The sequence below is a fragment of the Ostrea edulis genome, chromosome 8 (assembly GCF_947568905.1).
Source record: "Ostrea edulis chromosome 8, xbOstEdul1.1, whole genome shotgun sequence".
NCBI lineage: Eukaryota > Metazoa > Mollusca > Bivalvia > Ostreida > Ostreidae > Ostrea > Ostrea edulis.
This window is the reverse complement of record NC_079171.1, coordinates 42,246,813-42,264,006: the sequence shown is the minus strand read 5'-3', so window position 1 is coordinate 42,264,006 and position 17,194 is coordinate 42,246,813. Positions and strand designations below refer to the sequence as shown.

Sequence of the window (17,194 nt, the reverse complement as noted above, 5' to 3'; positions counted from 1 at the left end):
AGGTGGGTTCTGCTTCTAAAGAATTGACTATCTCCACAACTGACAGGGTTTTCTCTCTACAAATGTAAAGCAACTACGTCAAGTTTTGTATGAATGAATTCAAATCAAAAGAACCCTGGCGCACAATGCTCATCTTAAGGAGGTACTCTACATCATCAGAATGGCTGACTTCCTTTTTACAACATGAATGAAAATATGAATATTCGCAATATTTGTCTAAATAGCATTGCCTAGCTAATTAGCTCAGTGGGTTAGCATTTCGACTGCTGAATTCAAGTCCAGCAGGGGTTTGAATTTTTTTCAGATTGTTTTCTACTAAAACAACATTTTTTGGACTAAATAAAGTAAATTTGCAAGTTTTCAATTTCAAAATATTGTTGTACGTATTCTCCACTTTTCATCCATATCAAGTTTCTATGGTGTAGCATTCCCCCTTAACATGCCTATAGTAATAGGAATAACTATTTAATAAGCTTTGTAAAACAATGTCATGGTTGTTTGATCGAATTTCCATATCTGTTATTAAAATCCAGAAAACTTTTTTTCTATGTTGGAGCCTATTTTGGTGAATTAGAATGATTTGTGACACAGTTACTGATAATTAGACTTGTTACACAGTTCACAGACAGGAAGTAACCTTTCATACACACTTACTCAAAACACACTAAAACCTTGATGTACATCGCTTGAAATGCTTTAGCTGGATTCTATGGGTTAGTCTACTTCTTATGATACAGAAGAAAAAATTATTAATTTCCAAAAAGTAGGTCAAGGCTGGACCAGTTGAAATGCAAACTGAACTTGTATTCCTCTGAGAGGAAGCCTATGACTAAATATCAGGGCAATATCTGTATCCGTACTGAAACAAGAGGCCCACAGGCCTTGCCGCGGTCACCTGAGTACTAGTGAAAAAGTATCACTACTCCAAAGGGCTATGAAATCTAAAATCTTTTTTAACTGTTCTGAATATCTAAGCTAAATTCTAATGTTTGGCAACAATATAAAACAAGATGTGTAAAATTACCATTTTATGTACATCCTTTTCTGCTATTCCTATGTATGCATTTAGATTTTATACAGTATCAGCAAACTTACAGATAAATACTGTATACTAAGTTTGGCCCCACCCTGGGGTCAGAACCCCTACCCCGGGGATCATCAAATTTACAATTTTGGTAAAGGACTACCTGCTCTTTCTAAATATATATTTACTTTCAATTTAGTATCATTAACACTAAAGAAGATGTTATCTAAGTGTTATACACATAAACACTATATAGTAAGTATTTCTAATGGTCAACCAAAATTTTAATATCAATTTTTTAGTTATAGGTGAGATACAGCACTCACAACTCTTAGTTTTGTAAACAAGGCTCGTGCCATGTTTTTGTTTACCTGTGGTTTGCTTAATAGAAAATAGCGTGTTCATCACTGTTCATTATCTTCACCTTTCATGTGTAAAACAAAATGATTTGTACTAAACACTAGACACTATTTAATTGTGTCCATAATTAACTTGCAAACTGAAAAATCTGCTTAAAATGAACTTCTGCTAGTTTATTTAGCATATGTAAACAAAAACATGGCACGAGTGTTGTTTACATAACAAAGAATTGTGAGCTCTTCATATCCCATGTACCTTGACTATTGATATTCAAATGTTTGCTATCCATTAGAAATAGCTTAGTTAAGCATTTTAAACATTCAAAATGGAAAAATAAATACTTTTGAAAACAGTTCATACATGTACAGTCAATACACGTAACTATACTAATTGTTGAATTGGTAAATTTAAGGTACTTTGTTTATAATAGCACACCTTTACCAAAAAAAAAAAACAAGATGTGTTTGTGAAACACAAATGCCCCCGATAATGGCCAATTCCGAAGATGGCCAAGGTCACAAGGGAAAATATCTTGGTACCAGTAGAAAGATCTTGTCAAAAGAATGGCTCATGTACAATATGAAAGCTCTAATATTTACCATGTAGAAGGTCATGGGGTCAAAAATGTTGGTACCCACGGAAAGGTCTTGTCACAAGGAATACTCATGTGAAATATCAAAGCTCTATCACTTACTGTTCAAAAGTTATTAGCAAGGTTATAGTTTCAGACAGAATGACAATTACAGAATTACAGAATGACAGACAGGACAAAAACAATATGCCCCCCGATCTTCGATCTCGGGGGCATAAAAACCCCAGTATGTTCCCAAACTTTCTTTGGGGAACATAATTATGGAAAAGACATTCTCTACTGCATGCATCAGAACCCAATACAAGATTCTAAGAATACTACATGTAGGCCTAGAAAAATTAATAATCGGGTTCTCAGGCCAATTTTTCGATTATTTGATAAGGGATGGAGGCAACCCCCTCCTTTTTTTTCATTGTGAATAAGAATGATGAGGGAAGTCTTTTTAAAAACATGATGACAAACATATACCAAAAGCTTGTGTACAAGAAATCACAGAAATTATATTGCCCATTTCTTGTTTTATTTATTGTTACATTGTGTTTTCTTTTTGATTGGGGTATTGGATTTCTGTATCAAGTTTTCATCAGAAACACAATAGATACAGATTTGTGGAAAACACCAAAAAAACTGAAATACAGTATTTCTAAGCTAGACTTCTAAGTTAGGCCTTAAGACTATAAAGTTAACTAATCCCGTGGAAATCCAGGTTAGAATAGGTCCTCAGTATCCCTTGCTTGTCATAAGAGGCGACTAAATAGGGTGGTCCTTTGGATGAGATTGCAAAAACCGAGGTCCTGTGTCAGAGCAGGTGTGGCACGATAAAGATCCCTCCCTGCTCAAAGGCTATAAGCGCCGATCATAGGCCTAAATATTGAAGCCCTTCACTGGCAATGCATTGTTAGATACCCACGGGTGATCTCGTCTTTTACTCATCATCCGTGAGCAAACTTGCCGAAATATTACTGTATTTAATCAATATGCACAGGTCATTTGATTGGCTGCTGCTCAGAGTTGCGATAGCAAATCAACAAATCAAAGTTTATGTTACATATGTATATTCGGCAATGACAAAAACTTTTCCGCAGTTAACACACCGATTGCAAATAAATCCACATACCGGTGCATTTCGCAGTTTGAGAAAGGTACTCCCATATAATTTTTGACTGGTACTGTAGAATCATTTAAATTCCTGGGGGCCAATTTTCGTGGATTGCTGAATTTTTACGGGTTCGTGGGGACGTAATTTCGTGGTTTTATTTATTTGTAAGATTCTTGTATACTAGTTGTCTTTATTCGTTGAGGATGTAAATTCGTGGGTGAGGGGTACCCACGAATTCCACGAAAATTGAGCTACCAAGAATTCTAATGATTCCACAGTATTTGATGTAAGTGACCTGTACGACTCGTCTTTAATTGATTTAAAACAAAATTTACAATAAAGTTCAAGGTCTATGGGTCAAACAAAATGACTTATCAATTCCAATGTGTTTTATTCATCGTTTTCTTCTCTTGAGTTTGATGAACGACTTAAGCAAAATCATTTAATGCCCGGGTGAAAAAGGTCTTGGTATCTAAACAATCTCCATAAAGTGACAGTAGTTTACCAGGAATAAATGAAGGGGGAAGTCCTGCTATGGGGGGGGGGGGGGGGGGGGGGGGGGTCTGACTCTACAACTAGTGATAGAGTAGGTCTTCCCATGGGGAAGTCAGGCTCTAGAGTGAGACTTCCCCGGGGGTTCTCTTGCTCTAGAGTGAGCCTTCCCCCAGGGGGAAGGCTCACTCTAGAGCCAGGCTTCCGGGGGAAGGCTCATTATGGGGAAGGTTCACTCTACAACACCAGTAATGGTGACGTCTCCATATAAGTGAAATATTCTCCAGAGGGACGTTAAATAATAGCAAAAAAAACCTTTTAAATATCCAGTAAAAATGATATCCTCGTGCACATCTACACAGTGTGTTCTTATCAACTACAAAATTCCATGCAATTCTGTTGAGCGGTCTCAGAAGAGTTGCGCTGACAAAAAAGTGACCGACAGACAGGTCAAAAACATAAAAGTTGTGTGGGGTGTAAATATGGGACAATAAATCAGAACTGTAATTTATTGATTCAGTACAGTACAGTCTCGCTACTCGAGTAATGGTGTTTAACCCTACATAGTAGATATAGAAAGACAAATCAATAAGAGTAAATACCCTGGTGTTGAAGGTAACCTTGAGACAGGAGATTTCGATCCTTTCTGACGGTTTGTCTGCAGGGGAAGATTGTTCTGTTTGGGTAAGTCTGTGAAATCGTGATCCTGGATAGGAGAACTGGAAAAATAACACAACCCCAAAAATGTAACATTTTTAACACATTTGAACTCCATAATAATAAATCTTTCAATAACGAATATTCCTAAATGAACATTGACAAAACTCCCTCAGTTCTGAATACTAAAAGTATCTTAGACAAATTCTATTCTAATACCGAGGACTTCTACAGGAATAGCTTGTGGCAGCATCCATTCTTCTCTTAGGGGTGTCCACAGGGTCCTCTCCCACCTCCTCCATGGACTGGTCCATTCTTCTGGAATAACTGGTGGCAGCATCAATCAACCGTGGGGTGGAAGGGGCGGATCCACCACATTCAGCCTCCAGTCTCATTGGTGAGGTAGCTCTTGTGTATCTGTCCTGTAAATGCATCTCTGTGGTAGGATATTTGGGTCCATGTATGTGTATTTCCCGAAATTGTGATCTAGCAGGAGGTTCTTTTGAACGGATATTGTTTGAAGCACCTGAAAGATAAACAGGAGTTCACAAGAAAATTAAACAACATCTATATTACAACGTTATCTTAATTTACATAAAAATATCAGACTGTCTTAAACTACAACTTACCACAATTTTATCTTTCTATCATTATTTATGTATTATTTGAATTACAAAATATATAAATGGGATATAAACATGACTTGGTGCAGATCACACTTCACAATTTATAAGCATTATCTACACCAAGTCACTTTGAAACTCAATATTGGTAAAATACATTGCAATTAAATTCATTCCTAAAAATTCAAGATTTTGAATGAATTAAGAAAAAAAAAACAATAAAAAAAAGTTTTAATTACACTGCAATGCTTTCCATGGATTCTGAAGATAACTGTATTAAAAATAAAGTATATTGCTCAACCAATCAAACTGCCTGTTACAAACAAAGTCATATACACATGTACAAATACACAAAACAATAACCCTTACCACCAAAATCTTTGTGTATTTCCTCTCTATCACTAATGTTAAGGATGTTTTCCTCACTCAAGTACCTGTCCAGGTTAAGTCTGTCCACTTGACCTTCAAACACACTTCCACCATCTTGGACATTGAACACACTGCCGTCATTATCAGCGTCGTCTGGGAATTCCCCGTTCCTCTCCAGGTAATCCATTCTGGCCTGCTGGGTAGTCCGCCGTTTTTCTATGATATCTTGCTTCTTCTTTAGCTGTGTTTCCTGCTCCACTAGAATCATGCGAAGTCTCTTCTGCTCGTCCAGCAGCACCTCCCGCTGCTTCAGGAGTTCATGCTTGCGTTCTGTTGGGGTGAGTTTTCTGTACTTCTGTAGAAATTCCTTGCTCCCATTCCTATCACTCGTACTCCCAAGTTGTGGGGAATGTTTTTCTAACTCATCATTGTCTACTGTCAGTCTTTCTTTAAACCCCACTCTGTTGCTTTTCCCTGACTGACTAGCTGGAGAGGACGACCTCTGACCTTTTGGTGAACTGCACGGAAACGATGTCCTTGATGACCGTGGACTTGGATCCGGTTCTAAACGCTGAAACTCATCTCTAGGAGAGTCTTCGTCCACGTAAGCTTTGATATCGGCACTTTTTTGCGTACTAGACATGACTGGTTCCCTAAACGCTTGCATGATTGGGATTCTGTCGTTATAAGCGATCACTCCCTCTTTATGTCGGGGTGGTGTTGTGGTAGATGTCTCTGAACTCACTATAGTACTTAGACAACCATCTTCAGTCTGTTTCTGTTTGGCGATCTCCTTGTCAATCATTGAGGTGAAAGGTCGCCGGAGGCGGTCCTTGGTTGTTTCTACTTCAACATACTTCTGATGGAGGTCTTTAGTAGCCCTGTTTTCCTTGTTTTCTTTTGAGTTTTGTTTTCTCTTATTTTCACAGTGATCTTCTTCAGAAGAATAACTTCTTCTGCGCTGAGATTCCTGTTATAAAATATAGTTACAAATACAAATTCTAAGAAGAGCTTTTATAATTACAATAAAAGGATGACTTCCATCAATCAAATTTGCTTAATCTACACTAAATTTCAAAATAATTTTTTTTTAAAAAAAGAAATATTTTTTCCTTATATCTGTAAATAAGGGACATTGTTCTTAGTGACCTTGACCTTTCCAAATTGGCATTGGAGTAAAAACCCTGTCCCAAGGAATAATTGTGATAAATTATGATCAATCTGATGAAAGGAATAGAAGATATGAGATCGGACGGACAGACATGACAGTGACTATATGCTTGCCCAAAAAAAATTTCAGGGAGCATAAAAAAACATTTGGAGTTAATACTTTTGGTCAAGTCTCCTGAAAATGTATTGACACATAGAATTAACTTTTAAAACGCACTTTCTCCATGATGACCTGAGGTCAGAATTAGTTGAATAACAGTTTTTTGTGTATTCCTCACTAGGAAAGGCACATACATGTACCATACAAAATTGACCCCCCCCCCCCTCCCCGAGAATAAACCCATTAAAATACAAACAATTTTGTCAGCTAATGACCTAAAGCTACTTGATTTTATTTTCACTACTAACCCACCTTTCTATTGACAATGTCAGTGATTCATTTTCACTAGTTAGTAACCCACCTTTCTATTGACAATGTCAGTGATTTATTTTCACTAGTAAACCACCTTTTTATTGACAATGTCAGTGATGTATTTTCATTAGTAACCCACCTTTTTATTGACAATGTCAGTGATGTATTTTCACACCCACCTTTCTATTGACAATGTCAGTGACATATTTTCACACCCACCTTTTTATTGACAATGTCTGTGATTTATTGTCACTAGTAACCCACCTTTCTATTGACAATGTCAGTGATGTATTTTCACACCCACCTTTCTATTGACAATGTCAGTGATGGATTTTCACACCCACCTTTCTATTGACAATGTCAGTGATGGATGTGTTGAGTTGTTCCTCTCTCTCCAGAAGCTGGTCCTTATATCGACTCAGTAACTCCTGACATTGAAACAGCTTACCCTGAATATCTGAAATAAAGTGTCAGAAGTTCAGATCATTTCTCTTCCTCACCAAATATCAATTTCCCATTGGAAATGCCTGGTACCTATGTCAATTATGATTGCAGTTTACAACATGTTACACCTAGAAAAATGACAATGTGGATAATCAACAGTTTAATTTGTTCATTTTTCAAAAAATATTTCACTTTTTAATTGTACTTGGTGAAGTTCCACAAATTTTTACCTACACATGGCACTGAAAGCTGTTGGAGTGAGAGTTCAGTCCATGACACACAACCTTTATCATGTGTCTATATATCCCAAAGACATGTGACTTTGGATTTTAATGATAAACATTTAAAGAAGTAACTGTCACACATCTTCAATTCAAGCCAGGTGGGACCTGAGACTTCTAACTTTCAAGGCTAGTGCCCCAATCACTACGCTATCGATGGGGGCGTTAGCAATATGTTGATACCATAGGAGTTTAAACATATACTGATCCGTTTAGAGCTGTAAAGCATGAAATGTATGGATTATAAAAATGATACCAGAATCAGTGTGTGCACACAAGGTTGGAAATTATAGCCCTCCCGACAGTCCAAGTTGGGTCTTTTTTCATATTCACATTTCATCTGATAACCCAGTGATCAGGCTAATTGTAACAGCCAGTACACAAAAATGAAAGCCGCTAAACGCTTTATTAGTAAATTCGTTTATGTGAAATAATAAACATCACAAAACTGAAAATCAGGACAGGTAAATTATGAACAGGACTGGCAACTTTTGAGTTTAGCCAGCTCTGTGATGGGCTCATGATTTCATTGAGCTTCCAACCCTGCTGATCATCCAAATGAGACAAACTTCACAGTACTATCACTTAAAATCTGTGCAACTTTTTGGTCTCTCAATGAATAAACTTTACCCTCTCTCTCCTGTAGAATGTTTTCCTGTTGAGTGACGAGCTGGATGACCTGCTTTTCATACTCCCTCCTCTCTGTCTGTAACTGTCCTAATACAGCCTCTTTCTCATCTCCCATCCTACAATATCATATGACACAATCAGTAATCACAAGACACAATCAGTAATCACACGACACAATCAGTAATCACACGACACAATCAGTAATCACACGACACAATCAGTAATCACAATACAGCCTCCTTCTCATCTCCCATTCTACAATATCACATGACACAATCAGTAATCACACGACACAATCAGTAATCACACGACACAATCAGTAATCACAAGACACAATCAGTAATCACATGACACAATCAGTAATCACACGACACAATCAGTAATCACACGACACAATCAGTAATTACACGACACAATCAGTCATTACAAGACACAATCAGTAATAACATGACACAATCAGTAATCACAATACAGCCTCCTTCTCATCTCCCATCCTACAATATCACACGACACAATCAGTAATAACATGACACAATCAGTAATCACACGACACAATGAGTAATCACATGACACAATCAGTAATCACATGACACAATCAGTAATCACATGACACAATCAGTAATCACAATACAGCCTCCTCATCTCCCATCCTACAATATCACACGACACAATCAGTAATAACATGACACAATCAGTAATCACAGGACACAATCTGTAATAACATAACACAATCAGTAATCACACGACACAATCAGTAATCACACGACACAATGAGTAATCACATGACACAATCAGTAATCACATGACACAATCAGTAATCACATGACACAATCAGTAATCACACAACACAATCAGTAATTACATGACACAATCAGTAATCACAATACAGCCTCCTTATCATCTCCCATCCTACAATATCACACAACAAAATCAGTAATTACATGACACAATCAGTAATCACACGACACAATCAGTAATAACATGACAGAATCAGTAATCACAGGACACAATCTGTAATAACATGACACAATCAGTAATCACAGGACACAATCAGTAATTACACTACACAATAAGTAAGGAAATCACACAACACAATCAGTACCGTAAAACACAATGCCCCTGTGACAACAAAGTCAAGGCTTAAAAACTGTGTTACCAAACAAAAGGTTACAATTTTGAAATTTGAGTATAACTCCAAAGGTCAAAAGGCCAAAGATCACAGTATCAAATGAAAGGGACATACACACAAGGGGCTTAGAAAGGCTGCATCAAATCATGACATGGCACATACACACAAGGGGCTTAGAAAGGCTGCATTAAATCATGACATGGCACTTACACAAAAGGGGCTTAGAAAGGCTGCATTAAATCATTACATGGCATATACACACATGTCCATAGTAAAAATGATAAGTCTGTTTAATTTTGTTTCCAGGCATGACCAGGGTAACTCTTACTTTGCCAGTTCCTTGATCAGATTAGCAACCCGTTTCTTGTCATCTGCACACAGATCCTTCAGAGAGACCCTCTTACTGACATGGAGACGTCTCTTATTCTGTTCCTGCAGACTTTCAATTGTCAACTGAAATTCAAAGAGGTACAGGGTTTGACACTAAGGCACGTCCGACCGACCGAGTCTACTAAATGATAGGTCCGGTCGGGTAAAATGTCGATTTACTAGTCTGACTGGTCGTGTTTAAAAATAAACAAATTTAAGAAACTTTACTTTAAATCTAGATATTTTATTCTTTAAAAAAAAAACTTTGAAGAGTTTGCGAGCAATTTTGAACCGCATGATGACATAATCTCTATTTTTAGTTCTAATAAGTCGCGGTCGGAAGGAAGTGATGTTCTACGACATCTACACAATGTTAATGTGTGTAAAGTTATGCTTTGGTTAAATAGAATTATTGAATTCATTTTCATTAAAAAAACCCAGTTCATTTAAATTGAGTATAAGAAAGTGTTTATCAAATTAATGAATTACGTCATAAACAGCAATGTTTCGGTGTTTAGCCTACATATGTGCGGGAATGTCTGTATTCAAATACGAATTCTCATCCTCAAGGAAAGCAAAATATGTCCCAAGAAAGAGAAAAAAGGAAAACGCTGGGAAGAAACAAAGTAGGGCTTATGAAATAGAAACATTAAAAAAATATTGAGGTCATTTTATTCTAAATGGATTAAAGAATTTCCGTGCCGGTAAGAATTTAAAAAAAAAAATGAAAATATGTTTGAAAGTAAAAGCATCAAATTGAATGACGAGACTAAAGATGTTTTTGAGACAATTAAATGCATTTTAGTTCAAACTTAATGTTTGTCATTTAAATTAAGTATTTAGGTATGGAGAATCTATCAGATTTTTTCTGGAAAGTTGGTCAGGGCTAGTGGATGTAAGGTCAGGTCTAGCAAAAATAATTTGAAGTAGCCCGATTGGTCTAGTGCTCAAATAAGTTAATGTCAAACCTTGAGGTATGAAGTGTTTACATACATGGTATGGTACATAACAAACCAATCAACGACTACAGTAGAACCTCAATTTTATGTTCCCCCTTTGTTATGTTAAACTGCATATTATGTTGGAATTTACCATTTCTTAACAAACCTATATAAAATAGACCTGTTATTATGTTGTCTCAAGATGTCGCAACTCAGTATTATGTTGTAAAAATTCTGACAAAAACATTTACAAACCTCTAAACTGGTCAAGATCTAATTACACCCAAGCTATATGTCAAAATAACTGACAATTTTTAAATTGCTGAACACTGTTTAATACACAATTATTGGTGACGGCTCCTTTGGTCACCTAACACATGCACATCACTCAATGCTTCCATAACAGCTGTAGGTCTGAAGGATGTCCAATAAATGCTGTGAGAGGAGTTGATTACAAAGAATAGGTACCGTCTATTCAAGAAATGCTTAAAAAATTACCTTAGTTCAACTACTGTGCAAAGTTTGAGGAACGTCAAGTAAGAGGTGTGAGACCAGTTGATTACACATAATAGGTACCATCTATTCAAGATATGCTCAAAACATAACTAAGTTCAACTACATGTAAATTTCTCAAAAAAAGTGTGATCAATTTCATAAGGGCATATGCACATCTTTAATGTATCAATTACAAATGTACAAAGTTTGAGGAACATCGGGTAAGAGCTGTGAGAGGAGTTGATTACACAAAGTAGGTACCCTATTACAGGGACGCCCGCCCGCCATTCACCATTCTATAAGCCATTTGCACATGTGCAACTTGGCCAAAAGTAAGTAGTGATGTTTATTTTGCTAATGCTTGGCATTTGGTTTTAAGAATTAACATCAGTGCTTCCCAAGGTCTTCTGGTATTTACTGGACATTTGGTCCAGTAATGGTCGAGATATTACTGGACCAAATCACATTTTACCAGAGCAAAATTTTATATGCAAAGTAATCCCCTATTGTGGCCCCACTCTACCCTTGGGGGTCATGGTTTTGACAAACTTGAATTTACACTATATCAGGAAGCTTAAAATTTCATGTAAATTTGAACTTTCTGGCCCAGTGGTTCTTAAGAAGAAGATTTTTAAAGATGTTCCCTATATATTGCCATGTAAACCTTTGATCCCCTATTGTCGCCCTACCCTACCCCTGGGGGCCATGATTTTAACAAAATGTCAGGAAGCTTTCATGTAAATTTAAACTTTCTGGCCCAGAATGGCATCGACGACATACTTTATTAGCCCAAGCATTTCACTTCAGATTCATCAGTGAAGTAAACTTTAATTTCCAACCCGTGTTCAACACCAGTGTTATGAAATACACATGTTTTTTAAAACTCGAGCAAATCGTGTAACTCGAGTGCAAATTGTTCAATCAAATGTGCCCATTTTGCATGTTGTTCAAGTACTTCTTGACCAGAGTATAGTTTAAACGCTTTATTTTATGTGTTATTTATTACCTAATTCAAACGCTTCAAAGACATCTGTAGTTTCACGGGATATTGCTCAATTGTATTATCACCCTCTCGGGGGAATTGAAGATGATTGCTAGTTTGATAAATATTTGAGTTAAACGTAAACATGTTTTCTGTTTGCAATGACTAAAGAACAGAATAAATTTTGGGACATGCTGCTAAAAATTGAAAGTTTATCTAATCATGTATTTCATTGGGGGGGGGGGGGGGGGGGGAGGTATTGGGGGGGGGGGGGGGAATTATCGGACACTTGGTCTGACCAACAATTGATATTGATCGGACCAACACAAAAATTACCGGACATTTGCCAATGTCCGATGGACCTTCGGAATCACCGTAACATCACAGGCAATTATATCACTTGGGTTCAAATTTACTCTTTAATAGTAAATTCGAACCTGAGCGATATGATTGCCTGTGAAGTGAATGGATCATGAATTTTTTGCATTATATTTCATTATATGTGGGATAGCATGTTTTTGTTGTGGGCTCCCAGAAATAACATGTAGGAGCCCACAGGACTCCTGTAAATTTTACGTAGGTTTCGAAACTGCAGATCCAAATTGTTTGGCAAATCATTTTATTATAAAAGCAGAACTCAGACTGCGATTAAGCTCATTTCAATTTTAATAAGTTCCTGAGCCAGTGACTTGAATTGTTACCTCTGAAGATTCTAACCATTTCAAAAAGTTTAACTCCCCATAACGACTCATGTATAATCAATGTCAGGGTCGCTAAACCAATACTTACATCTTGTGTAACTGTTGTCGCATCTGCAGATAAGTTCATGACCTTGACTGGCGGCATGAGAGGGATCGTGGCCTTGACCTCAGTGGTTTTACGACCAGATTTTGCTTGTGTTGACTTCATCTTCCCAGGTTTGTGAGGCCGGCGATTTCCCGGAGCTGTCACACCTAAAACATCCACAAACAAAATGTGACATCTTCTTGTGCATTGGTGAAACAGAAGTAGTACATGTAACCATGAAACACACGGAAATTATTATGGCTGAAATGATACGCCCCCTTCACGATACAATATATATTGCAATACTTATGCCATGATTTAATACTTTCAAAGCAATTATATTATACAATTTACAGAAAAAACCAAATTAATGATATCATTGTAGAAAAATATAATTACCAAGATTCAAAATTATAATTTCAAAAGCAAAATGTTTCCAAACTACATGTACCATATGGTAAGATGCCTGTTGGCTCTGTAGTTTAAACTGATAAAGTTTATTATTATTTTCGTCAGACTCTGAATGTTATTGGACACTATTTTGTCCCTCATGCAGGTAAAAATAATAAGTACAGACTGAGTCTGATGTATTCTACTGAACCCGTTTGTAATAAATGTATCGAGAGAAAAATCGAGGCAATGAATCAAATATTGAATCGAGCATTTATCATGTTTAAATTGAAAAGTATCAATATTTTGGTCAATTGTTTCAGCCCTAAAAATTATGTATACAGTTCACTGTCATTTCTATACACGTGAATTTCATGCTGATAATCTCAAATTATGTGCCATTACTGAAAATCAACATTTCTAATATGTGCACTCCTTTTCGAATCTGCACATCGAAAGGACCAAACATACACTATGCCTATCTTGTCAACATTGTTCACAATAGTCAACTTCAACATGTCAGAAAATATAGCAAGACAATGTTATAATAGAAAGAAGCTGTTAAAATAAAGAAAGAAAGCGGTACATTTTCATTGTGTAGTAGTACTCACCTGTAACAATACAGATAAATATGCGGTACATTTTCATTGTATAGTAGTACTCACCTGTAACAATACAGATAAATATGCGGTACATTTTCATTGTATAGTAGTACTCACCTGTAACAATACAGATAAATATGCGGTACATTTTCATTGTATAGTAGTACTCACCTGGCACTATGGCATCTCTGTCATTCTTTGTTTCTGGATCTGAAAATAAAGCAGGATGATTTCAGTCAATAAACAGCATCACACCTATGTAATTTTACTTACACCTATCTGTATATCACACCTGTTTATTTCTATTTACACCTATCTGTATATCACACCTGTTTATTTCTATTTACACCTGTCTGTATATCACACCTGTTTATTTCTATTTACACCTGTCTGTATATCACACCTGTTTATTTCTATTCACACCTGTCTGTATATCACACCTGTTTATTTCTATTGATATCACACCTGTTTATTTCTATTTACACTTGTCTGTATATCACACCTGTTAATTTCTATTTACACTTGTCTGTATATCACACCTGTTAATTTCTATTTACACCTATCTGTATATCACACCTGTTTATGTCTATTCACACCTGTCTGTATATCACACCTGTTTATTTCTATTTACACCTATCTGTATATCACACCTGTCTATTTCTATTTACACTTGTCTGTATATCACACCTGTTAATTTCTATTTACACCTATCTGTATATCACACCTGTTTATGTCTATTCACACCTGTCTGTATACCACACCTGTTTATTTCTATTGATATCACACCTGTTAATTTCTATTTACACCTATCTGTATATCACACCTGTTTATTTCTATTGATATCACACCTGTTTATTTCTACTTACACCTGTCTGTATATCACACCTGTTAATATCTATTTACATCTGTCTGTATATCACACCTGTTTATTTCTATTTACATCTGTCTGTATATCATACCTGTTAATTTCTATTTACACCTGTCTGTATATCACACCTGTTTATTTCTACTTACACCTGTCTGTATATCACACCTGTTAATTTCTATTTACACCTATCTGTATATCACACCTGTTTATTTCTATTGATATCACACCTGTTTATTTCTATTTACATCTGTCTGTATATCACACCTGTTTATTTCTATTTACATCTGTCTGTATATCACACCTGTTTATTTCTACTTACACCTGTCTGTATATCACACCTGTTAATTTCTATTTACACCTGTCTGTATATCACACCTGTTTATTTCTATATACACCTGTCTGTATATCACACCTGTTTATTTCTATTTACACCTGTCTGTATATCACACCTGTTTATTTCTACTTACACCTGTCTGTATATCACACCTGTTAATTTCTACTTACACCTGTCTGTATATCATACCTGTTTATTTCTATTTACACCTGTCTGTATATCATACCTGTTTATTTCTATTTACACCTGTCTGTATATCACACCTGTTTATTTCTACTTACACCTGTCTGTATATCACACCTGTTAATTTCTACTTACACCTGTCTGTATATCACACCTGTTAATTTCTACTTACACCTGTCTGTATATCATACCTGTTTATTTCTATTTACACATGTCTGTATATCATACCTGTTTATTTCTATTTACACTTGTCTGTATATCACACCTGTTTATTTCTACTTACACCTGTCTGTATATCACACCTGTTTATTTCTATTTACACCTGTCTGTATATCACACCTGTTTATTTCTATTTACACCTGTCTGTATATCACACCTGTTTATTTCTATTTACACCTGTCTGTATATCACACCTGTTTATTTCTATTTACACCTGTCTGTATATCACACCTGTTTATTTCTATTGATATCACACCTGTTAATTTCTATTTACACCTATCTGTATATCACACCTGTTTATTTCTATTGATATCACACCTGTTTATTTCTATTTACACCTGTCTGTATATCACACCTGTTAATTTCTATTTACACCTGTCTGTATATCACACCTGTTTATTTCTATTTACACCTGTCTGTATATCACACCTGTTAATTTCTATTTACACCTATCTGTATATCACACCTGTTAATTTCTATTTACACCTATCTGTATATCACACCTGTTTATTTCTAATTTACACCTGTCTGTATATCACACCTGTTTATTTCTATTTACATCTGTCTGTATATCACACCTGTTAATTTCTATTTACACCTGTCTGTATATCACACCTGTTTATTTCTACTTACACCTGTCTGTATATCACACCTGTTAATTTCTATTTACACCTATCTGTATATCACACCTGTTTATTTCTATTGATATCACACCTGTTTATTTCTATTTACATCTGTCTGTATATCACACCTGTTTATTTCTATTTACATCTGTCTGTATATCACACCTGTTTATTTCTACTTACACCTGTCTGTATATCACACCTGTTTATGTCTACTTACACCTGTCTGTATATCATACCTGTTTATTTCTATTTACACTTGTCTGTATATCATACCTGTTTATTTCTATTTACACTTGTCTGTATATCACACCTGTTTATTTCTACTTACACCTGTCTGTATATCACACCTGTTTATTTCTATTTACACCTGTCTGTATATCACACCTGTTTATTTCTATTTACACCTGTCTGTATATCACACCTGTTTATTTCTATTTACACCTGTCTGTATATCACACCTGTTTATTTCTATTTACACCTGTCTGTATATCACACCTGTTTATTTCTATTGATATCACACCTGTTAATTTCTATTTACACCTATCTGTATATCACACCTGTTTATTTCTATTGATATCACACCTGTTTATTTCTATTTACACCTGTCTGTATATCACACCTGTTAATTTCTATTTACACCTGTCTGTATATCACACCTGTTTATTTCTATTTACACCTGTCTGTATATCACACCTGTTAATTTCTATTTACACCTATCTGTATATCACACCTGTTAATTTCTATTTACACCTATCTGTATATCACACCTGTTTATTTCTATTGATAGCACACCTGTTTATTTCTATTTACACCTGTCTGTATATCACACCTGTTTATTTCTACTTACACCTGTCTGTATATCACACATGTTAATTTCTATTTACACCTATCTGTATATCACACCTGTTTATTTCTATTTACACCTGTCTGTATATCACACCTGTTTATTTCTATTTACACCTGTCTGTATATCACACCTGTTTATTTCTATTTACACCTGTCTGTATATCACACCTGTTAATTTCTATTTACACCTATCTGTATATCACACCTGTTAATTTCTATTTACACCTGTCTGTATATCACACCTGTTTATTTCTATTGATATCACACCTGT

General features: G+C 35.7%; 1 protein-coding gene across 3 annotated transcripts in view; it reads right to left on the bottom strand.

Annotated features, from left to right (window-relative positions):
* LOC125661667 (protein hinderin-like) overlaps positions 1-17,194 on the bottom strand; it is a 28,275-nt gene that overhangs the window by 504 nt on the left and 10,577 nt on the right. For all 3 annotated transcript variants that reach the window (XM_056146123.1, XM_056146121.1, XM_056146122.1), the window contains exons 2-10: positions 14,019-14,057; positions 12,859-13,022; positions 9,611-9,735; positions 8,154-8,269; positions 7,143-7,255; positions 5,217-6,186; positions 4,444-4,750; positions 4,170-4,286; positions 1-56 (exon numbers count right to left, since the gene is read on the bottom strand). The exon at positions 1-56 is cut by the window's left edge and continues 504 nt beyond it. In XM_056146123.1, coding sequence (XP_056002098.1) covers positions 1-56; positions 4,170-4,286; positions 4,444-4,750; positions 5,217-6,186; positions 7,143-7,255; positions 8,154-8,269; positions 9,611-9,735; positions 12,859-12,978 — 1,924 coding nt within the window. In that variant the 5' untranslated portion in view covers positions 12,979-13,022; positions 14,019-14,057. The remainder of the gene's footprint in view (positions 57-4,169; positions 4,287-4,443; positions 4,751-5,216; positions 6,187-7,142; positions 7,256-8,153; positions 8,270-9,610; positions 9,736-12,858; positions 13,023-14,018; positions 14,058-17,194) is intronic.